Source organism: Phocoena sinus, chromosome 11, assembly GCF_008692025.1.
Source record: "Phocoena sinus isolate mPhoSin1 chromosome 11, mPhoSin1.pri, whole genome shotgun sequence".
Classification (NCBI taxonomy): Eukaryota; Metazoa; Chordata; class Mammalia; order Artiodactyla; family Phocoenidae; genus Phocoena; species Phocoena sinus.
Genome location: NC_045773.1, coordinates 30,700,574 through 30,725,947, shown reverse-complemented (window position 1 = coordinate 30,725,947; position 25,374 = coordinate 30,700,574). Strand labels below are relative to the sequence as shown.

Below are 25,374 nucleotides of genomic sequence, written 5' to 3'. Positions count from 1 at the left end.
TTTTATTTTCAAAATTTTTCTTAAGAATAAAGCTTTTATATGTACTTAGTATGATTAATTCAGCCATCTGATTTGTTTATTTAATCCACAAGCCTATACTGTGCCTGGGGTACAACCCTAGATGCTAAGACAGAAAAACAAGAGAGAATGCTGCAGTGGTTAAGCCACACATATCTGAGTCCAGGCCCTGGTTTCATCATTTACCAGCTGTATGTGATTGGGCAAATCACCTAATCTCTCTGTGCCTTAGTTTCTTAATCTATAAAATGGAACCATAGTGTATACCTCATGGGATTTTTGGTGGACTAAAATAATGTATATCAAATGCTTAGCATAGTACCTGACAAACAGCTATACTAAGTGTCTCCAAACTTAACGATTTGTGCCTTTATCAGAACGTGTTTGAGTGTGTACCTTCCAATATATGTTTATTTATAAAATTAAACAAATGTACAACTATATTAAAATAGTATGTATGGTATAAAACATACACACACAAAAAATAGAAATGAAAATGGTTGAACTTAAAGAAATAAATGTAAATAGTGTGAAGCTCAGCTGATTCTTTTTGATACACCTCTTCTGGGGTGAGTACATCCCTCTTAGGAGACCTCTGGGTTGGCAATCAATACATATTCTCCCTGTTATTATTAGTCTTTCCTCTCATTTTCTTTGGCCCCTTTCATCCATTCTGTACTATGCTAGGAGCTGGGAGTATAAGGAAAATGAGACATATTTCTGTCCTCATGGAGCTCAGTCTAGAAAGGGAGACCTAACAGGTATTATAAGTTGGGGTATTATAATGTATCATGATCAATACTACAAGAGATATGACTAAGATGCAACTGCCCAGTAGAATTAGAAAAAGCCTCACAGAAGTCTAAGGTGGCATGTGATAGTAATTAAATTTGTTGACAAATGGAATGAGCGGCCTTCATAGGGAGTGAACTCTCTCCACCACCAGAGGTATTGAAGCAGAGGGTGGGGAAGTAAATACGTGCCTGGAATATTGCAGTAATCTGCAGTGGAAATGGATTGATCATTCCTTAATTTATCCCACAAATACTTACTGAGACCTTTTTATGTGCTAGAAACTGGTGGTGCTAACTTTGCTTAAAACTCTATATTTCCATGATTTTATTTGATACAACAGTAAAATGTATTCTGACAACACCCTGGAAGGGGCAGCCAAGAGTGAGCAGAGAGAAAGAAGCAACTTTCTCTAGGGTCATGAATAGAGCAACTGGTGGCAGAGAGAGGTAATTAACAGTCCCTTGATACATTCTTGATTTGCAGTCTCTTAAACCATTTCAAAATCACCAGAAAGGCTAAATCATTTATTAATTTTTTTAAAAAAGAAGGCTTGCTATAAAGTCTTCACATTAAAGTAGACCCAGAACAAGATGTCATCTAACTAAATTATGCAACTCCTGAGAGGCAAAGTGTTTTATGTAATTCTATCTCTTAAAGGCTCAAACTGTTATGTATAACCCAATTTTGTCTCAAAATATCCTTGTAGGAAAGAGGGGAGACATATCAATCAGATTTGTTTTAGGAGCAAGATAATGGGCTCAAGGCTATATAATTCAGCTGTGCTCAGACTCCCAGGCAAGTCCTTCCCTTATAAAGCCTTCAAGCCATTTGTTTTCATTGATGTTTTTTCAGACAGTTTTGGGAGCCTAAGACAGTGAAGTTACAAAGACAAGTATGATGTGGCCCCTGCTTTCATCTAGGAGGGCAATTAAGAGTTCTAAAGAAATGAGTATACAATAAGGTAACATATACTGAGGTATAGTATTAATAATCACACAGAGCTTTGATAATGATTAAAAGGAAAACTGATAACTCCAGCAAAATGATAAAACACAACAAACAAAAATAATCTTTCAACTTGATGGCCTTCACCTAATCCGTGTTCTCAAAGATTTTAAGACAGAACAGCTTAATTGATCAAATATCTGCCTATAGAATTTTGTGAGCCTCAGATAAGACCCAATTCTACTGAACTGTAGGTGACACAAGACTGAGTTTACAATGGTGGTGCAGAGGCAAAGTGAGACATGGACACCAGTTAATAAGATGAGATGACGAACCTCCTTCTATTTTATATGGTTGGGAGAGTAACAGAACTGAGAGAAAACTGGGTCGTTATTCTCATTCTGGAGCCTATGAAAATCTTCGAGACTCTTTCTGAATCAGGTTTGCATTGTGACAGTGCCTGATGGCTAGGGCATAGGAGACATCATGTTGTAAAAACTCTTAATAAAAGTTCTAACAATCAGTTTCCAGCTCTTTGTATTCCTTTAAGTTACCCCAAGACTCAAAAGGTGCTACTACTACAAAAGGGATAGTGGCTCTTATAACAGAAGGCAACGTGAGAAAAGGGAGATATACCAAATAGTCTGGCATTTCAGAAAAGAGAGAGGTCACTTCTTGTAGGATCAGGCTTCATGGAGGAGATGTTCTTTAAGCCAGGCCTTGAAGGACAGGAAGGGTGATATAGAAGCATATTCTAAGCATCAGGCAGGAAAACATGGGGTAGTTAGAAGTATGGAGCTTATATTCATAGAAAGCATTATTTACTTATACATACTGTTTTAGAAATGAAATTTGTAATACTGTTCCAGAGTAACAAGAATGAAAATACCTAGAATTTAACCAAAATCTTATAAGACCAGATGGTTCCACTTCCTTGTAGAAGTGGCCCAAGTCGTGTTAAAGAATATAGAATTCTACCAAAAGGCATAATTTTAATAGCTCCCAAATGGAAACTACCCAAATGCCCATCAACAGTAGAATGGATAAATAAATGGTGTGAGAGTCACACAGTAGGACACTATATTGAAGTGACTGATATATTGAATCTTACAAACGAAATGCTGAGTGAGAGAACCCAGACACAACAGACCATACACTGGTAAAACTAGTCTTGGCAGGTAGTGGGTGGTTGTGAGGGCATAGTGACAGAAAAGGATAGTGACAGGGAGGGAGCACAGTGGGGCTTCTGGGGTGCTGGCATCGTTTTCTTTCTTGATTCAGATGATGGTCACATGTGTTTGTTCAGTTTGTGAAAATCCGTCTAAGTATATGTTTATGATATGCACACTTCTCTGTGGCCAACAAGAGTAAAGAAGTCTAAGAGTCAAAGAGAGATTTCCTAGGAAGTGATTAGTCATTAATCATTGGCACCTTACTCTGGACTGTCTTAATGGGGGAAAAAAAGCAGTTTGTAAATGTGGCTGGGAGTCAGTATCATGGTGGTTTCAAACTTGTATTTATTATTAAGAGTTTTAAAGGGCTTCCCTGGTGGCGCAGTGGTTGAGAGTCCGCCTGCCGATGCAGGGGACACGGGTTTGTGCCCCGGTCCGGGAAGATCCCACATGCCGCAGAGCGGCTGGGCCTGCGCGTCCGGAGCCTGTGCTCCGCGGCGGGAGAGGCCACAACAGTGAGAGGCCCGCGTACCGCAAAATTTAAAAAAAAAAAAAAAAAAAAAAAGAAGAGTTTTAAAGATGTAATTAGGAAGTTTTTTGTGAGTGTTTTTGAACCTCAACACGACAGCAAGAAAAGTGGAAGTCCATTTTCCAAAACTAATTTTAAACTTTAATCGGCATTTTAATCTGAAGATTAATCTCCTCCTTATTGCTATTTGCAGACAGTGTTTAATTCCTATATTGACATTTTTAATACTAATAGCTCATGGTAAATTAGTGTTCTAGAGCATCTCTTTTCCAACTAGTACTCCTTGAAGACTTGTTTCAAATTCTTGAGCTACTTACCCACACAAGAATTTGCTCTGATTCATTGGGGACACAGGCCCACTAACAATAGGAATGAAGAGAAGACAGAAGCCACAAACATGAGCTCTAAGTGACACATACTTGAGCTCATAACTTATTCATAATTACACGGTAGCTTTCAGCATGTCTTCACCACACAAAGAGATAAATCAAAACTTAAAGACCAAGCCACAGTACAACTTGAAAACCTTTGCTAAATTTAAGAGATGCTACGTCAACTTGCAAAGCATAAATTAAGAGTTAGGCTATTCAAAAGAACCAACCGGTCAGAATCTAGATCATGTTTTTTTGTTTTTTTTTTAACATCTTTATTGGAGTATAATTGCTTTACAATGTTGTGCTAGTTTCTGCTTTGTAACAGTGAATCAGTTATACATATACATATGTTCCCATATCTCTTCCCTCTTGCGTCTCCCTCCCTCCCACCCTCCCTATCCCGCCCCTCTAGGTGGTCACAAAACACCAAGCTGATCTCCCTGGCATTCACGTGGACATAGGCTTAACCAGACCCAATGCTGCCTCTGAAATGTCTGTCACAAACATTTCAGCGTGTGACCTGGAGACACTTCACAACCCTTGACTCAATCCATACTTCATTATTCATGAATAATAATCTCTCAAAATGTCTCAGGTAAAGAATTGTTGGCTAATTAAATCCAATAGTGGCAAAATTCCTTGCAAAGCGATAGCTATCTATCTTATATATGTGGCTCTCTCTTTCTTGGCACGAAAAGATTTAAAGAAAAAGATCTTTATATTTATGTGCTATATTTGTATAGAGTACTCTTTTAATCCATGACCTAAAAAGAAATATACTTCCAAATATTTTGCCTTGGTAGTCAGCTTGCTAATTTTCAGACAGAATTCTCTGACAAACATAGCTGATCTCTTATTAACCTTAAAGTGAGCTGATAAACAATTTGTAATTTTCCAGCATCTATCTTCTGAGTTTAAGAATAATAGACTAGAAGGAATCCAGTAAAACCAAATTGAACAGGTTTTATATTATATTCAAGGATATGCCACCTACAAGGTGAAGTGTAGCCTTATACATGGGACAAGCATAGTAGCCATTCAATAAGTGGTAGTTTAAAATATTATTTAAAGAACCAGGAGGAAAACAATTACTGAGGCTGCTTATAGAGATGAAAACAGCAGAGGCAAGCCAACTGATGCTTCTGGAGTGGGAAGATGATAACTTTTAAGTAAGTTTGAACTGTTTAGAATATAAAACTGGTTGTAAAACATTAACGACAGATATACCAACATCTGTGTATGCTTCTGCACATTAAAATACTGCAAAGCTTCAAGTGGCAATAGAAGTTAAATTGCCACATGATCACAGAATTTTTTCAGTGGTCTTTAACGAAGGGTGATAGGCCAGTGTGGAAGGTACACAGGCTTTTCTGGCCAGATCTCCTGGGTTTGATACTCTGCCTTGTTACTTATTATATGTGAACAAGCTAAACCTCTCTCCTTCCTTATCTTTCAAATAAGTAAGGCCTCTCATGAGGGGTGAAAATGGAGATGGGACACCTTGTAGAGGGCCTGGCACATGGCAAGTACTCCAAATCCTTAAAGCCACAAACGAGGTTCTTAATCAAAGACCTCAATCTCATTGTGTTTAGAAAATAGCCTAGTACCTCTTACCTAAAGAAGGAAAATTACAAATTTGACTTGCTCCTCTTTAAAATTAGGAAGAACAAGACATCAAAGAAGATGGATTTCTTCCACAAACATTCGATTAGTAGGATGCTAACCTTAGCATTGGAATACTGGAGAACTGACAATGAAACGCCACAGTGTGTTGGTTAAACCACTAATGTATTTTCATTGATTCATACTTCTGATAGTCTCTTAATTTTTGTCAAGACTTTCTAGCTACAATTTCTGAAACTTTTGAGAATTTGAAACTGCTCCTCTTCATCAGAGTAACTGGCATATTGTTTGCATAACTAACTACTCAGAAATGGAGATATCAAAATGTCCTAATAACTCTTGCAATTCCATATCATCACCTGGATTTTAAACCACCATTCCATTTAAATTATTTTAACATACATCTATTCTAGACCATTTTGCCTTGGTGGATAACTAAATTAGACACTAGATACAAAAAAGGGAAAGAAACAAACCACCCTGTAGTATTAGCAGCAGTTCAGACAGAAAAATATTCAAAAAGAAGAGGGCTAGGAGTGAGTTCCACCTGGGAAATTTCTATGCCTAATTCAAATACTTTTACTGGTGGCACAAATGTTATTTAATCACCAAGTTCTATAGCTTCAGCAATATACCCAGCAGTACATTGACAGATAAGACTGAGATAATGACCTTGTTTTTTCAGAGACAAGGAAAGAGTGCAGTTTCAACAAAATATCAAATACCAGACTCTTTTTCCAAAGACTATTAATTGGCAGGAATGTCCAATTTAATAAATGAAATATTCTTCCCATGGTTAACAGTGTGGTTTATGAAATGCTGTCAGTCCTGCCCAAGTTCAATTCACTCCATCAATCATGAAGCTACACACCTACAATTTAGTTCTGGGAACATGGTAAGTACATTGAGGGTGGTCTCTGGGGAATGACTGGAGAGCCATCACATCCTGCTTCTAAATGTTTTTCTCTCTTCAGTGTATCCTTGAAAAAATATCAACATGTTACCTGGAAGAAGTGACCCATTAATTTACTCTTATGTTAACACTGGATTCAACGATAAGCAGAGGACAAGAAGCATATATAGTTATCACTTATTGAACAATCTCAATAATTAGTTTCTAGAATTTGATTGAAATTGAAAGGTTTGCTTTAGAATGCCAGGCATACTGGTTTACAATTCTAACTACTCATAAATAGGTACAAGAAAATATCCTGTTGGACTATGGGATACTAGTTCTACATGTACTATCTCATTTAATACTCACAACAACCCTATGGAATAAGTATTGTTATTTTCTCCAAGTTTACATATGACATAACCAAGGCTAAAAGAGGTTAAGAAATGTGTCCACGGTCACATAAGTAAAAAGAAGCAAAGCTAGGACTCAAATCAGGTCTGTCTGATTTGAGCTGGTGCTCTGAACCATGGTGCCCACTGCTCCTGACTTCTCAGTTCCGAAGAATGAAAATGTGGATAGACATGACATAGGGCCCTGTTTGGGGAAGGCCTTGAGGGTAGCAAAGGGAAGGATCAGGGCAGCATGAGGTCGGTGGGCATCTGTGGTGGAAGCTGCTGAAGGAGGGAGAGTCACCCCTAAGTGAACCTCCCCAATTGGGCCAGGGTGATGTATAATATACAAGGCAACCTGACCCTGAGACAGGTGTTTTACAACAACGGAATATTGTTGTAGCTGAAGCAAGTCAGGGGTGAGAAAGACATTTATGAATTCTTCAAACAATGCAGTATTGTTAGAAAGACAGCTGTAAATGGCATACTTGAGTGGCAAATTCAAAAAGAGAAAGATGGCATCACTTTGAACAAAGAGTATTATACACCCTAGAAAATGCAGAAATTTATGTAATGGAATAATGCCTTTAGAACCCTAAAATAATTTACAAATTCATTTTTCTCTAAGTTTGTTGAGCATAAATTGCATTGAATAGTAAACTTTTATAACTTAAAAAATATATGATGATATTCACTGCTCCAATACTGGGCTCAAGTTCATCAGGGAGGTGATGAAACTAATCCTTTTTTATTATCCAAAAAAAAAAAGGCTTGATGATTAAGAGAAAAATTCGCTCACATCATACCATGGCCTGAAATATCTTTAAAAGTGTCTTTCCATAATTCAGTTCTGATTTTCAAAAATGGAAATGTGAAAATTAAACTCAAAAGTTACATATATTTTACAATGTTTTTCCTATAAAAAGTCATGTCTTTTTTTCTAAAGAGAATATCTGAATTTGTAATTGGTAGCATATTTTGTCATTCTTATGAAACCAACAATTCTTCAAAAACTCCAACTTTTTTCTGGAACCACAAAGACTGTTATATATGTCTTGTTTATTTGTTTAAAGGTGCACATAACAACATCTGCAGGTTTAAAATGATTCATTCAAAATTATTTGAATGCAGTTATATATGTGGAAAAGTTTAATTACCAGCTAGCTATATGATTGCAATACTACCCAGAGGGCTGTACTTCTTTCTTAATTAAAAATATTTGAACTTAATAATAGAGAACTCTATTAAGATGTGAATAAAACATTGCAAGAAAGAAGTTTACCAAGCAGTTAGCAAATCAATTTCAGTAAGTGTTCCTTAAAAATTACTAGTACTCTTCCATATCAGGGGATTAGGAAGACAATTTTCTTGCACCTCATTTTATAAGAGCCTTTATTTTTTTCTGTCATAAAGTTGCTTCACGTTGGCACTTTGCGAGGGCACAGATTTTCAATGGGATGTTCACTTGCAATTCCTGATTGTGGTACCTTGATGCCTACGTTGATGGCTCAGATACATCCAGTCTGCCACAGCCCAGTAAATGACATGACCATCTGTCTGGTTACTCAAGTCCTAAACCTAAGCATCATCCTTGATTCTGCCTGTTTCTTCTTTCTTACATCCTGTCAGTCCTACTTCCCCATTATTCCAGTAATCTGCTACTTCTCTTCATCTCCACTGTGAACTACCAGAGTAATGCCTCAATTGCCTTCCCTGCTTCTATGCCTGCCATATTGAATCCATTCTGGAGGCAGCCAGAGGAGACTTTTTGAATATAAATGTCATTGCCTTGCTTAATAACCTTCAAAGACGTACCATTGCATTTGGAATAAAGGCCACCCTCTTCACCATGTCCTTCCTGACCTTACACGATCTGGGCCTGTTTACCTCTCTGATGTCACCCTCTTCTACTTTCCCCTTGCCCATATGTCCGACCTACACGGGCCTCCTTTATTCCTCAAAGATGCCCATTTTAGAAGATTTGTACCTGCTGTTCCTGACGCCTAAAACATTATCCTCTAGTTCTTTGCACGGCTGCCTTCATCTTAAACTTTAGCTCTCACCTCAAATGTCACCTACTCAGTCAGATACTAGGTTAAGTGCCCACAATTCTAGGCATCCTACCACTCTATTATATCACCCAGTTTTTTTGCTTCCCAAGTCTTTATCATATAAAGTTTATAATCACTGTATGAACTTATTTATTTGCTGTCTATGTCTTCCAACAGACATAAGCTCCCTGAGGAGACAGGCTTCATCTCTCTTGGTCAGTGTATCGCTAGCAGCTGGGAGAATACCTGACCTGATAAGCTGTCAACAGAAGAGGAGGTGCTCTTACTTATTCAGAAGTAGAACCAGAATAAGTATACTCCATCACCTGGAGGTCCTTTATTTTAGAAACCTAGCTTAGGTGGTAGAACCTCCGTACATATCAGAACTCTACATATAGGGACTACGATGCTAGCCAGCAAAGGTAATTTCACACCTGTATTCATATTAATATTAAATGGACTTCTAGTTCCAGGAGAATTCTCAAAATTTTCTTCTTGCATCAAGCACAGTTCTTTTGATTCATACCAGTAGAATCTTTCTAGGCCTGTCTGAGCTCATCAGGCCTGTGTTACCATTCAATACTGGGGCCACACTAGTAAGTATTAAATCTTATATATATTGAAAGAAAAAAAGGTTTTTATTGAAATTAAATCCAATTTGTGGGGACTTCCCTGGTGGCGCAGTGGTTAAGAATCCGCCTGCCAATACAGGGGACACGGGTTTGAGCCCTGGTCTGGGAAGATCCCACGTGCCTCAGAGCCACTAAGCCCGTGTACCACAACTACTGAGCCTGTGTCTAGAACCCTCGTGCCACAACTACTGAAGCCTGAGTGCCTAGAACCTGTGCTCTGCAGCAAGAGAAGCCACCACAATGAGAAGCCTGCGCACCACAATGAAGAGCAGCCCCCGCTTGCCGCAACTAGAGAGAGCCTGCACGCAGCAATGAAGACCCAACTAAGCCAAAAATAAATAAATAAAATAAATAAATTTATTTTTAAAAAAGCCTGCAGTTTGTGAATGCAATTAAGTTAGAAGAAGAAATAAAAAACATCCAGATTGGAAAGGAAGTAGAACTATCTCTATCTGCAATGACATGATCTTGTATATAGAAAATCCAAAGGAATTCACAAAACACTATTAGAACTAATAAATGTTCAGCAAGATTGCAAGATACAAAATCAATTTAAAAATCAATTGTATAGAGGGACCTTAAAGATGGCAGAGGAGTAAGACGTTAAATCACCTTCCTCCCCACAAATACATAAAAAACACATCTACAGGTGGAACAGTTCCTACAGAACACCTACTGAACGCTGGCAGAAGACCTCAGACTTCCCAAAAGGCAAGAAACTACCCACGTACTTGGGTAGGGCAAAAGAAAAAGGAAAAAACAGAGACAAAAGAATAGGGACGGGACCTGCACCTTTGGGAAGGAGCTGTGAAGGAGGAAAGGTTTCCACACACTAGGAAGCCCCTTCACTGGTGGAGACAGGGGGTGGCGCAGGGGGGAAGCTTCGGAGACATGGAGGAGAGCGCAGCAACAGGGGTGCAGAGGACAAAGCGGAGAGACTCCTGCACAGAGGATCGGCACAGACCAGCACTCACCAGCCCGAGAGGCTTGTCGGCTCCCCCACCGGAGCGGGCGGGGCTGGGAGCTGAGGCTCAGGCTTCGGTTGGCGTGCAGGGAGAGGACTGGGATTGGCGGCGTGAACACAGCCTGCAGGGGGTTAGTGTGCCACGGCTGGCCGGGAGAGAGTCCGGGGAAAAGTCTGGACCTGCCGAAGAGGCAAGAGACTTTTTCTTCCCTCTTTGTTTCCTGGTGCGCGAGGAGAGGGGATTAAGAACGCTGCTTAAAGGAGCTCCAGAGATGGGTGCGAGCTGCGGCGAAAAGCGCGGACCCCAGAGACAGACATGAGACGCTAAGGCTGCTGCTGCCGCCACCAAGAAGCCTGTGTGCGAGCACAGGTCACTCTCCACACCCCCCTTCCGGGGAGCCTGTGCAGCCCGCCACTGCCAGGGTCCCGGGATCCAGGGACAACTCCCCCGGGAGAATGCACGGCACGCCTCAGGCTGGTGCAACGTCCCGCTGGCCTCTGCCGCCGCAGGCCCGTCCCGCACTCTGTGCCCCTCCCTCTCCCCAGCCTGAGTGAGCCAGAGCCCCCGAATCAGTGGCTCCTTTAACCCCGTCCCGTCTGAGCGAAGAACAGACGCCCTCTGGCGACCTACGCGCAGAGGCGGGACCAAATCCAAAGCTGAGCCCCTGGAGCTGTGCAAACAAAGAAGAGAAAGAAGAGAAAGGTAAATCTCTCCCAGCAGCCTCAGAAGCAGCGGATTAAAGCTCCACAATCAACTGGATGTACCCTGCAACTGTGGAATACCTGAATAGACAACGCATCATCCCAAATTAAGGAGGTGGGCTTTGAGAGCAAGATTTATTATTTTTTCCCCTTTTCCTCTTTTTGTGAGGGTGTATGTGTATGCTTCTGTGTGAGATTTTGTCTGTATAGCTTTGCTTTCGCCATTTGTCCAAGGGTTCTATCCGTCCTTCTTTTTTTTTTTTTAAACGTCTTTATTGGGGTATAATTGCTTTACAATAGTGTGTTAGTTTCTGCTTTATAACAAAGTGAATCAGTTATACATATACATATGTTCCCATATCTCTTCCTGCTTGCATCTCCCTCCCTCCCACCCTCCCTATCCCACCCCTCCAGGCGGTCACAAAGCACCGAGCCAATATCCCTGTGCCATGCGGCTGCTTCTCACTAGCTGTCTACCTTACGTTTGTTAGTGTATATATGTCCATGCCTCTCTCTCGCCCTGTCACAGCTCACCCTTCCCCCTCCCCATATCCTCAAGTCCGTTCTCCAGTAGGTCTGTGTCTTTATTCCTGTCTTACCCCTAGGTTCTTCATGACATTTTTTTTTCTTAAATTCCATATATATGTGTTAGCATACGGTATTTGTCTTTTTCAGCCATTTAAAAAAATTTTTTTTCTTAATAATTACTTTTTATTTTAATAACTTTAATTTATTTTACTTTATCTTCTTTCCTTCTTTCCTTCCTTCCCTTCTTTAGACAATGAATCATCCCAAATTGAGGAGGTGGACTTTGAGAGCAACATTTATGATTTTTCCCCCTTTTCCTCTTTTTATGAGTATGTATGTGTATGCTTCTGTGTGAGATTTTGTCTGTATAGCTTTGCTTCCACCATTTGTCCTAGGGTTCTATCCGTCTGTTTTTTTTCTCTTAATAATTATTTTTTTTATTTTAATAACTTCAGTATATTTTATCTTACTTAATTTTATTTTACTTTATCTTCTTTTTTCCTTCCTTCCCTCCTTCCTTCCTCCCTCCCCCCTCTTTCTTTCTTCTAATTCTTTCTACTGTTTCTCCCTTTTATTCTGAGCCGTGTGGCTGAAAGGCTCTTGGTCCTGCAGCCAGGAGTCAGTGCTGCGCCTCTGAGGTGGAAGAGCCAACTTCAGGACACTGGTCCACAAGAGACCTCCCAGCTCCACATAATATCAAACAGCGAAAATCTCCCAGAGATCTCCATCTCAAAACCAGCACCCAGCTTCACTCAATGACCAGCAAGCTACAGTGCTGGACATCCTATGCCAAACAACTAGCAAGAGAGGAACACAACCCTACCCATTAGCAGAAAGGCTGCCTAAAATCATAATAAGTCCATAGACACCCCAAAACACACCACCAGACGTGGACCTGCCCACGAGAAAGACAAGATCCAGCCTCATCCACCAGGAAGCCTACACAACCCACTGAACCAACCTTAGCCACTGGGGACAGACACGAAAAACAACGGGAACTACGAACCTGCAGCCTTCAAAAAGGAGACCCCAAACACAGTAAGATAAGCAAAATGAGAAGACAGAAAAACACATAGCAGATGAAGAAGCAAGATAAAAACTCACCAGACCTAACAAATGAAGAGGAAATACACAGTCTACCTGAAAAAGAATTCAGAATAATGATAGTAAAGATGATCCAAAATCTTGGAAATAGAATAGACAAAATGCAAGAAACATTTAACAAGGACCTAGAAGAACTAAAGATGAAACAAACAACGATGAACAACACAATAAATGAAATTAAAAATACTCTAGATGGGATCAATAGCAGAATAACTGAGGTAGAAGAACGGATAAGTGACCTGGAAGATAAAATAGTGGAAATAACTACTGCAGAGCAGAATAAAGAAAAAAGAATGAAAAGAACTGAGGACAGTCTCAGAGACCTCTGGGACAGCATTAAATGCACCAACATTCGAATTATAGGGGTTCCAGAAGAAGAAGAGAAAAAGAAAGGGACTGAGAAAATATTTGAAGAGATTATAGTTGAAAACTTCCCTAATATGGGAAACGAAATAATCAAGTCCAGGAAGCACAGAGAGTCCCATACAGGATAAATCCAAGGAGAAATACGCCAAGACACATATTATTCAAACTGTCAAAAATTAAATACAAAGAAAACATATTAAAAGCAGCAAGGGAAAAACAACAAATAACACACAAGGGAATCCCCATAAGGTTAACAGCTGATCTTTCAGCAGAAACTCTGCAAGCCAGAAGGGAGTGGCAGGACATAGTTAAAGTGATGAAGGAGAAAAACCTGCAACCAAGATTACTCTACCCAGCAAGGACCTCATTCAGATTTGATGGAGATATTAAAACCTTTACAGACAAGCAAAAGCTGAGAGAGTTCAGCACCAGCAAACCAGCTCTACAACAACTGCTAAAGGAAATTCTCTAGGCAAGAAACACAAGAGAAAGAAAAGACCTACAATAACGAACCCAAAACAATTAAGAAAATGGGAATAGGAACGTACATATTGATAATTACCTTAAATGTAAATGGACTAAATGCTCCCACCAAAAGACACAGATTGGCTGAATGGACACAAAAACAAGACCCATATATTTGCTGTCTACAAGAGACCCACTTCAGACCTAGAGACACATACAGACTGAAAGTAAGGGGATGGAAAAAGATATTTCATGCAAATGAAAACCAAAAGAAAGCCGGAGTAGCAATTCTCATATCAGACAAAATAGATTTTAAAATAAAGACTATTAGAAGAGACAAAGAAGGATACTACATAATGATCAAGGCATCTATCCAAGAGGAAGATATAACAATTGTAAATATTCACGCACCCAACATAGGAGCACCTCAGTACATAAGGCAAATACTAACAGCCACAAAAGGGAAATCGACAGTAACACATTCATAGTAGGGGACTTTAACACCCCATTTTCACCAATGGAGAGATCATCCAAAATGAAAATAAATAAGGAAACATAAGCTTTAAATGATACATTAAACAAGATGGACTTAATTTATATTTATAGGACATTCCATCTAAAAACAACAGAATACACATTCTTCTCAAGTGCTCATGGAACATTCTCCACGATAGATCATATCTTGGGTCAAAAATCAAGCCTTGGTAAATTTAAGAAACTTGAAATTGTATCAAGTATCTTTTCTGACCACAACGCTATGAGACTAGATATCAATTACAGGAAAAGATCTGTAAAAATTACAAACACATGGAGGCTAAACAATACACTACTTAATAACGAAGTGATCACTGAAGAAATCAAAGAGGAAATAAAAAAATACCTAGAAACAAATGACAGTGGAGACACGGCGACCCAAAATCTATGGGATGCAGCAAAAGCAGTTCTAAGAGGGAAGTTTATAGCAATACAATCCTACCTCAAGAAACAGGAAACATCTCGAATAAACAACCTAACCTTTCACCTAAAGCAATTAGAGAAAGAAGAACAAAAGAACCCCAAAGTTAGCAGAAGGAAAGAAATCATAAAAATCAGATCAGAAATAAATGAAAAAGAAATGAAGGAAATGATAGCAAAGATCAATAAAACTAAAAGCTGGTTCTTTGAGAAGATAAACAAAATTGATAAACCATTAGCCAGACTCATCAAGAAAAAAAGGGAGAAGACTCAAATCAATAGAATTCGAAATGAAAAAGGAGAAGTAACAACTGACACTGCAGAAATACAAAAGATCATGAGAGATTTCTACAAGCAGCTCTATGCCAATAAAATGGACAAACTGGAAGAAATGGACAAATTCTTAGAAATGCACAACCTGCCAAGACTGAATCAGGAAGAAATAGAAACTATGAACAGACCAATGAGAAGCACTGAAATTGAAACTGTGATTAAAAATCTTCCAACAAACAAAAGCCCAGGACCAGATGGCTTCACAGGCGAATTCTATCAATCATTTAGAGAAGAGCTAACACCTATGCTTCTCAAACTCTTCCAAAATATAGCAGAGGGAGGAACACTCCCAAACTCATTCAACGAGGCCACCATCACCCTGATACCAAAACCAGAAAGGATGTCACAAAGAAAGAAAACTATAGGCCAATATCACTGATGAACATAGATGCAAAAATCCTCAACAAAATACTAGCAAACAGGGCTTCCCTGGTGGTGCAGTGGTAAATACTAGCAAACAGGGCTTCCCTGGTGGTGCAGTGGTTGAGAGTCCGCCTGCTGATGCAGGGGACGTGGGTTCGTGCTCCGGTCCTGGAAGATCCCACATGCTGCGGAGCGGCTGGGCCCGTGAACCATGGCCACTGAGCCTGCGTGTCCGGAGCCTGTGCTCCGCAGCGGGAGAGGCTGCAACAGTGAGAGGCCCGCGTACCGTAAAAAAAAAAAAAAAATACTAGCATACAGAATCCAACAGCACATTAAATGGATCATACAACATGATCAAGCGGGGTTTATTCCAGGAATGCAAGGATTCTTCAATATATGCAAATCAATCAACGTGATACACCATATTAACAAACTGAAGGAGAAACACCATATGATCATCTCAATAGATGCAGAGAAAGCTTTTGACAAAATTCAACACCCATTTATGATAAAAACCCTGCAGAAAGTAGGCATAGAGGGAACTTTCCTCAACATAATAAAGGCCATATATGACAAACCCACAGCCAACATCGTCCTCAATGGTGAAAAACTGAAAGCATTTCCACTAAGATCAGGAACAAGACAAGGTTGCCCACTATCACCACTCTTATTCAACATAGTTTAGGAAGTTTTAGCCACAGCACTCAGAGAAGAAAAGGAAATAAAAGGAATCCAAAGCGGAAAAGAAAAAGTAAAGCTGTCACTGTTTGCAGATGGCATGATACTATGCATAGAGAATCCTAAAGATGCTACCAGAAAAATACTAGAGCTAATCAATGAATTTGGTTAAGTAGCAGGATACAAAATTAATGCGCAGAAATCTCTTGCATTCCCATACACGAATGATGAAAAATCTGAAAGAGAAATTAAGGAAACACTCCCATTTACCATTGCAACAAAAAGAATAAAATACCTAGGAATAAACCTACCTAGGGAGACAAAAGACCTGTATGCAGGAAAGTATAAGACACTGATGAAAGAAATTAAAGATGATACCAACAGATGGAGAGATATACCATGTTCTTGGATTGGAAGAATCAATATTATGAAAATGACTATACTACCCAAAGCAATCTACAGATTCAATGCAATCCCTATCAAATTACCAATGGCATTTTTAATGGAATTAGAACAAACAATCTTAAAATTTGTATGGAGACACAAAAGACCCCGAAGAGCCAAAGCAGTCTTGAGGGGAAAAAAACGGAGTGGGAGGAATCAGATTTCCTGACTTCAGACTGTACTACAAAGCTACAGTAATCAAGACAATATGGTACTGGCACAAAAACAGAAATATAGATCAATGGAACAAGAGAGAAAGCCCAGAGAAAAACCCATGCACCTATGGTCAATTAATCTATCACAAAGGAGGCAAGGGTATACAATGGAGAAAAGACAGTCTCTTCAATAAGTGGTGCTGGGAAAACTGGACAGCTACATGTAAAAGAATGAAATTAGAACACTCCCTAACACCATACACCAAAATAAACTCAAAATGGATTCGAGGCCTAAATGTAAGACCGGACACTATCAAACTCTTAGAGGAAAACATAGGAAGAACACTCTTTGAGATAAATCACAGCAAGATATTTTTTTGATCCACTTCCTAGAGTATTGGAAATAAAAACAAAAATAAACAAATGGGACCTAATGAACCTTCAAAGCTTTTGCACAGCAAAGGAAACCATAAAAAAGAGAAAAAGACAACCGTCAGAATGGGAGAAAATATTTGCAAACGATTCAACGCACAAAGGATTAATCTCCAAAATATATAAATAGCTCATGCAGCTCAGTATTAAAGAAACAAACGACCCAATGCAAAAGTGGGCAGAAGACCTAAACAGACATTTCTCCAAAGAAGACATATAGATGGCCAAGAAGCACACGTAAAGCTGCTCAACATCACTAATTATTAGAGAAATGCAAATCAAAACTACAATGAGGTATCACCTCACACCAGTTAGAATGGATATCATCAGAAAATCTACAAACAACAAATGCTGGAGAGGGTGTGGAGAAAAGGGAACCCTCTTGCACTGTTGGTGGGAATGTAAATTGATACAGCCACTATGGAGAACTGTATGGAGGTTCCTTAGAAAACTAAAAATAGAATTACCATATGACCCAGCAATCCCACTATTGGGCATATATCCAAAGAAAACCATAATTCAAAGAGGCACATGCAATGCAATATTCATTGCAGCACTATTTAAAATAGCCAGGTCATGGAAGCAACCTAAATGCCCATCGACAGACGAATGGATAAAGAAGTTGTGGTACATATATACAATGGAATATTACTCAGCCATAAAAAGGAACGAAACTGGGTCATTTGTTGAGACGTGGATGGATCTAGAGACTGTCATACAGAGTGAAGTCAGAAAGAGAAAAACAAATATCGTATATTAACACATGTATGTGGAACCTAGAAAAATGGTACAGATGAACCGATTTGCAGGGCAGAATTTGGGACACAGATGTAGAGAACAAACGTATGGACACCAAGGGGGGAAAGCCGTGGTGGGGGGTGGGGATGGTGGTGTGATGAATTGGGGGATTGGGATTGACATGTCTACACTGATGTGTATAAAATTGATGAATAATAGGAACCTGCTATATAAAAAAAAAAAATACAATCAAAAAATTCAAAAAAAAAGACAACAGAAAATGTCAGTCAAACTAAGAGCTGGTTCTTTGAAAAGATAAACAAAATTGATAAACCTTTAGCTAAACTCACTAAGAAAAGAAGACAGAAGGCTGTGATAAATAAAATCAGAAATGAAAGAGGATAAATAACAGATACCACAGAAAGACAAAGGATTATAAGAGAATAGTATGAACAACAAATTAGACATATTATGCTGACAAATTTGACAACCTAAGAAATGGACAAACTCTTAGACATAAGAGTTTCATACAACCTTCCAAGACTGAATCATGGAGGAACAGAAAATCTGAATAGACTGATCACTAATAAAAAGACTGAAACATTAATCAAAAACCTCCCCAAAAGAAAAGTTCAGGACGAGATGTCTTCACAGGTGAACTCTGTCAAATATTCAAAGAAGATTTAATATCTATCATTTTCAAACTCTTCAAAAAATTAAAGAGGAAGGAATGATTTCAAACTCATTTTACGAGGCCAACATTACCGTTATGCCAAAACCAGACTAACTCAACACAAAAAAAGAAAATTACAGACCAATATCTTTGATGAACATAGATGCAAAAATCGTCAACAAAGTATTAGCCAACCAAATACAGCAATACATTAAAAGGACCATATTCCATAATAAAGTGGGGCTGATTCCAGGGATGCAAACATGGCTCAACATTCACAAATAAATAAATGGGATATACCACATTAATAAAACAAAGGATAAAAAGCATATGATCATCTCAGTAGATGCAGAAAAAGCATTTGACCAGATTCAACACCAATTTCTGATAAAAATCTCTCAATAAAATAGGTATAGAAAGAACGTACTTCAACATAATACAAGTCATATATGACAAACTCACAGCTAACATCACACGAAATGGTGAAAAATTGAAAGCTATCCCTCTAAAATCAGGAAAAAGACAAGGATGCCCAAGGATGCCCACTCTCACCACTCTTATTCAACACAGTATTGGAAGTCCTAGCCAGAGCAATTAGGCAATAAAAAGAGAGAAAAGGCATTCCAGTTAGAAAGGAAGAAGTAAAACTGTCACTATTTGCAGATGACATGATTTTATATAGAGAGAATCCTTAAGACTCCACCAAAAAAACATTAGAAATAATAAACAATTACGGCATAGTTGCAGGGTACAAAATCAACATACAAAAAAGTCTGTTGCATTTCTGTATGCTAACAATGAGCTATAAGAAAGAAAAATTAAGAAAACAATCCCACTGACAATCACAACAAAAAGAATAAAATACCTAGGAATAAATTTAAACAAGGAGGTGAAAGACCTGCAAAGTATAAGACATTGTTGAAAGAAGTTGAAGACACAAATAAATGGAAAGATATTCCGTGCTCATGAATTGGAAGAATTAACATATGGACATTAAAATGTCCATATTACCTAAAGCAATCTACAGATTCAATGCAATCCCTATCAAAATCCCAAGGAATAAAAAATAAAGAAATATTAGTTGATGGTAATGATGTATATGTCTATTATTTGCACTAGGTAATCCACTGTAACACACTTATAATATAATTGAACCAAAATTTTACACTGTAACACACACAGAATACTTAGGACATGACAAATTTAAAAAAAGCTTTAATGCTTAAAAAAAAGAAATATAAGTGTCATTGTTCTGCATAGCCTCATTTGTTCTCTAGTTTCTAAGGACAGCGATGGGGGAACTGAAGGAAGAGAAGTACTCACACAGGAAGGAAAAATATCAATCTGATGGACATGAATATAGCCACCAAACTAGCCTAGGGATTTATTCAACGACAGTGCTTTACTATTAACCTTCACTCATATAATTTATTATTTGGGAAACGGCTGCAAAGAGACCAGAAAGTGAATAGAATAACGATGTTTTTATGGCTCCTAATGTAGATTGTTATTGAAAATCTATGAATTTTACTGGCAAACCTTTGGCTCAAAAGATCTTCATTTATAACTTGCAGGCAGTGATAACTCAAATTATGAGAAGTAACTGGGAAATAAAAAATAACTATCATGATAATTATCTTTCTCATTAAAAACATGAGGCATTCTGTAATTGTTGGGATGTGCAAGATACTCTTTTAACATCTGCTGCTACTGAGCTAAAACACATCTAAACAGGAAAGAAAATACATTACTGAGTGTTACTCTTGTACTGTTGGTGGGAATGTAAAGTGATACAGCCACTATGCAGAACAGTATGGAGGTTCCTTAAAAAGCTAAAAATAGAACTACCATATGACCCAGCAATCCCACTACTGGGCATATACCCTGAGAAAGCCATAATTCAAAGAGTCATGTACCACAATGTTCACTGCAGCTCTATTTACAATAGCCAGGACATGGAAGCAACCTAAGTGTCCATCGACAGATGAATGGATAAAGAAGATATGGCACATATATACAATGGACTATTACTCTGCCATAAAAAGATACAAAACTGAGTTATTTGTAGGGAGGTGGATGGACCTGGAGTCTGTCATACAGAGTGAAGTTAAGTCAGAAAGAGAAAAACAAATATCGTATGGTAACACATATGTATGGAATCTAAAGAAAAAAAAAGGTTATGAAGAAACTATGGGCAGGACAGGAATAACGATGCACATGTAGAGAATGGACTTGAGGACACAGGGAGGGGGAAGGGTAAGCTGGGACGAAGTGAGAGAGTGGCATGGACTTATACATACTACCAAAATAGATAGCTAGTGGGAAGCAGCCGCATAGCACAGGGAGATCAGCTCAGTGCTTTGTGACCACCTAGAGGGGTGGGATAGGGAGGGTGGGAGGGAGACACAAGAGGGAGGAGATATGGGGATATATGTATATGTATAGCTGATTCACTTTGTTACAAAGCAGAAACTAACACACCATTGTAAAGCAATTATACTCCAATAAAGATGTTAAAAAAAAGAAAATACATTACTGATCACCCAAATGATGAAAAATAGATACTGGTGCAAATGTGTGCAAAGTGGTACAGTACAGAATGCAGCAGGATGTATTGCCCACATATGTAAACCAGAATGAAACCACTTACAGATACTTCAGGAATCGGTTTCAACTTCTCCCCTGAAATTCCCTGTAGGGAGATGTTGTATATTGAAGATGACACTTGATGGGCTGGTAGGTCCTTTGCTTTGATAACAGGACGTGGAATTTTTGGAGAAGATCCACTCCTTCTTCCAGGGGGAGAAAGGCATGGTGTAGGCACCAAACTCGTTTCAAAGTCTTTTTTATCTATCTGCTTCGCCAAGGAATTCTGGTTTTCTGATGCTCCTGCTTCTGTGTAGGCATTTTTTAGATATCCTTTACTTGTCCACCTCGCAGTCTTCCCCAGCACGCTCTCTAATGTTAACTGAGTTAATCTTGGAGGACTAGTTGTTGGGCCGGTTGAACCCTGGACACTGTGGTTACCCTATGGAGGAACAAAGTGAAATCATTTTGAGCTGAAACTTGTGGTGAATAAGTTATTGAGTACAAGTTCTTAACAAGTTCATGTATTCTCTGAATAAAGCAAAATACACATACATATATATACTATTTTATTCTGCAATAAAAAAAAAACTAAAAACAGCAATGCAAACAGGCATAAATCATTTGCTAAGATGCCCTGCTGTGTTTGCCTCTGGTCTTGGTAAAGCATGTTTTTTACCACTGAGTAACAAGAGTACATTTAGGAAATAGTCGCTCAAATATATTCATTCCAAAGAAAGTATGAAAAAGAAGAGGATCCATAAGAAGTTACCTAAAACTTAGGAATTGTATACTTTGGCTTCCTGATAAGCTAACTCCATGAGAGGAGAAAGAACTGGAAGTTACAAAATTTACCTTATTTATGTAGGGAAATGCTACTTTTAAAACAAGCTGGCCTATCAAAGTATTTTTGCCTTATATTTTTGTACGAAAGTTTTACTGTTCAAGAGCAATAGATAATAGAGCAAGTTTTGTGAAATATTTTTCTTACGTGAAAATTTCAATTATAGAAAGTATTTTTCCACAAGACATGAACCTCACCAAATATAATTATTTGGAAAGCTGAAAATAAAAGCTAGAAACATTTAACTAATGTACAGTTCTGGAATTATCCCTAAAAATTTTAATTTTTAAAATCTGAGAAAGGAGGAATTACAAACAAAAAAATCAATGGCCATGATGGTAAATAAGGAAAAAGAGAAACAGTGTTATTTCAGTTGGTAGATATTTTTCTGCTATAAAACAATAAATTTAAAGAAAAAACTAATGTGATAATTGCTTATTCTTGTCATGAGATTTTTCTAACTTGTCTTATCTGTTATATTTAAACAGATATATTTAATATATTTAATTACATATTTATATATAAATTTAAATATAAATAATAATAAACAGAACAGAAAAAAATCAACAAAAGCAGAGTACATTTAAAGACATTATTTGATGTCTGAGACTGTACTATCTTACTTTCTGTTTCAGTAAGCTACTCCACTATCCTTTCATTTATAGCCATACAGAACCAAACATCTGGTTATTCCCCAAATTTGGCATTTTTAAACAAAATATTTGAATGACTGAACTGTTCAGCTTCTTCCTGAATGTTTGGTCATCATACACCTCAAGATACAGATCACTATCTAAGGTGAAATTTCCAGTTCAGTAGAAGTGAAGTATGTGTAATGGTGAGAGAGTCTGCTTTAGGTTGGGCACAAGACAAGAGAGGAATTTATTAAACCTTTTGATTAGAAGGGATCTATCTGTCTGTGTGTCTGCCATTGTTCTGCCTCTCTTCCTTTCTTCCTCATCACGGGCTACGTATTGCTCTATGTGCTGCAGATGCTAGGAATATAATGGTAGGCCAAAAGTTAATCCCTGCCATCCAGGGACTTTATCCCAAAGACAAGGGGTCACTGAGTGATTTGATGGAGGAGAAGAATGTCATGACGGCACAAAACAGAAGGTATGGGAATGAGTTTGTGTGGGTATTGTCTGTGGTGTGTCTGAAGTGTCTGTGGAGATAGTAGTAAGGGAGGCCAATTAGGAGACTATTAAATTGGAATGATTAGAAATGCTGAGGTGACTTGCGTTAATTCAGTGGTGGTGATGATGGAGGCTGGACTGATTCGAGAGTTCTGTAGAAGGCAGAGTATGTTGTACTTAGTGACTCTGGAAAGCTTTTACATGGAGTCTGCAATCCTTAACCCCAGTCACGTTATGATTTTCCTTTCTTATGGAAAGCAGTTGGGATTATCAGACAACTGTGGTCTCAAGAAAGGTACACTTGGGTGTAAGAACCTCTGCTAAGAAATAGCTTGCCTACCTGTAGTAAAGAAAGAATTGCAGAGTGTCTAAGGATCTTACAAACATTTCTTCTTGATATTCATTCTGGGCCTTATTTTCTTTGTCTATGCTGGCTTGATCTTCTGACACACATATTTCTTCATAAATGATGGAGAAATTTATTCAGAGTCCCAGATAGGGGAAAGAAAAGATGGTGACTGGGTGTCAATCCATGGGACCTTAGTTTATGCCCCAAGTGGAAAAATAAGAGGGGTAAGAATATTTCCGCCCTCGTGACAGTACCGCGAGGCCTGAGCTGCAGGCACTGTGCAACTCTCTTTGCTGTACATTTACTGAGTGAGCTTGTCCTTCACCACATCCTGGGAACCCTGAGGATGTTCACATGACTGAAGAACTCTGCCTTCAGGCAGAAAACTGGAAAGAGTGCAAGAGACCTGAAAAATGCCTAGTGCTCTGAATTACTAGGTAATGGAGTGGTGACTCTTGCAATTGTTCTTTCACAGAGACAAAAAGAGAATAAAAGTTTAGCCAATTTTCTAAAGAAAGGTAAACAGAACAAACATCTTCCAGGCCTTGGTTTTAAGAAGGTACTGGTAGAACTAGGGTAGATTTTTAAAAATTCAGTCTGGTTGCTAGACAGTGCTATATCTTCTCCAACTTAAAAAAAAAAATTCCAGTTTAATTTCCTATAATTGTTATATACAATTGACAATGGGATTTCTGTGACCAGAATACCCTGTACTTATTCGTTTCCATCACATTTTCACAGTAAAAAATAAGCACATGTATGGTGGATTTAAAACAGATTGCCCCTAAAAACAAGCTGGCTAAAGGGAAAAGGTATAATTATAACTCTTTGGACCAGAATCTCTGTATCACTCTGGGATTCCATTTTGTATATGACATAAGTAGAAATTAGGAGCTTTTGCAATAAACATTAGTTCAATAAATAGTTATTAAGCTCCTACTATGTGTAAGGCATTTTCTAGGGACTATATAAGATATACAGGCAAGAAGAAAAAGGACACTGCCCTCGAGAGGCATAAAGTCTAATAGCAGAAAGATAGATACCTACAAAAGTAATAATTTCATAAGATAGAAGTCAGTAAATTTCATTTAAAAGTTTCAGATGGGGCTTCCCTGGTGGCGCAGTGGTTGAGAGTCCGCCTGCCGATGCAGGGGACACGGGTTCGTGCCCCGGTCCGGGAAGATCCCACATGCCGCGGAGCGGCTGGGCCCGTGAGCCATGGCCGCTGAGCCTGCGCGTCCGGAGCCTGTGCTCCGCAACGGGTGAGGACACAACAGTGAGAGGCCCCGTACCGCAAAAAAAAAAAAAAAAAAAAAAAAGTTTCAGATGTACTATTATGAGGATTTAGAAGAATGCATGGACAGCCTGATGTTTGCTAGATCATTTAAAAGGAACTTTAAAAATCAATACATTTGATAAGAAGTGTATTTTTTCCACCTGTAAGTGGATCAGAGAACTTTTATTCCTTCTGTAAGTTTACTCAGGTGTATTTCTTTTTGCTTGGCATGAGCAGTGATTATATACACAGAACTATTCATGAGTATGTACAGGGACACTCACCTCACATTTTCCTAAGATATACCCTGGTTTGGAGATGGGTCAAGAAATGGTCAGATTGAGCTGTGTTCCCTAATAGGTATTCATTCTCTTCGTAGTATTGCATTTCCACAGTAATATGTTTCTATGCTATTTTAAATATATGAAAAAGACAAATAACTGGAGAATCTATGCTATTTTAAATATATGAAAAAGACAAATAACTGGAGAATCTGTACAGAGCACAAAAGACTTGCCTATTTTGGCTGCCCCAGAACCACTAATTCTGGTCTATCCCAGATTTTGAAAGGGGAATTAGGATAAATGGGAAAGGCAAGACAATACACGAGACTAGCAGGTTGATTTGAGTTGTGTCAGATTCTATTTTAGAGAGGAAATAAATGGAGAATAAAAAATAGTATAGTATTTACTAGTAGTGGTGCACTGGCAAAACCTTCCTCCTTTTTTTAGTAATGCTTCTGACTTACTAAAATAGATTATATAGGTATAGATGACGTTTATTGCTTTCACATACATAACACATGTGGGCTCGACATGTCTTTGTATTAATTTTATACTAAATAACATACACATTTGT

The 25,374-nt window shown here is 38.4% G+C and overlaps 1 protein-coding gene across 4 annotated transcripts in view; it reads right to left on the bottom strand.

Moving 5' to 3' along the window:
• Positions 1-25,374, bottom strand: part of CFAP20DC (CFAP20 domain containing) — a 265,217-nt gene that overhangs the window by 63,317 nt on the left and 176,526 nt on the right. For 3 of the 4 annotated variants that reach the window (XM_032650317.1, XM_032650318.1, XM_032650319.1), the window contains one exon: positions 20,976-21,353. In XM_032650317.1, the coding sequence (XP_032506208.1) occupies positions 20,976-21,353 (378 nt within the window). Of the gene's footprint in view, positions 1-20,975; positions 21,354-25,374 lie in introns of those variants that run through there. The other variant, XM_032650320.1, reaches the window with a different exon arrangement.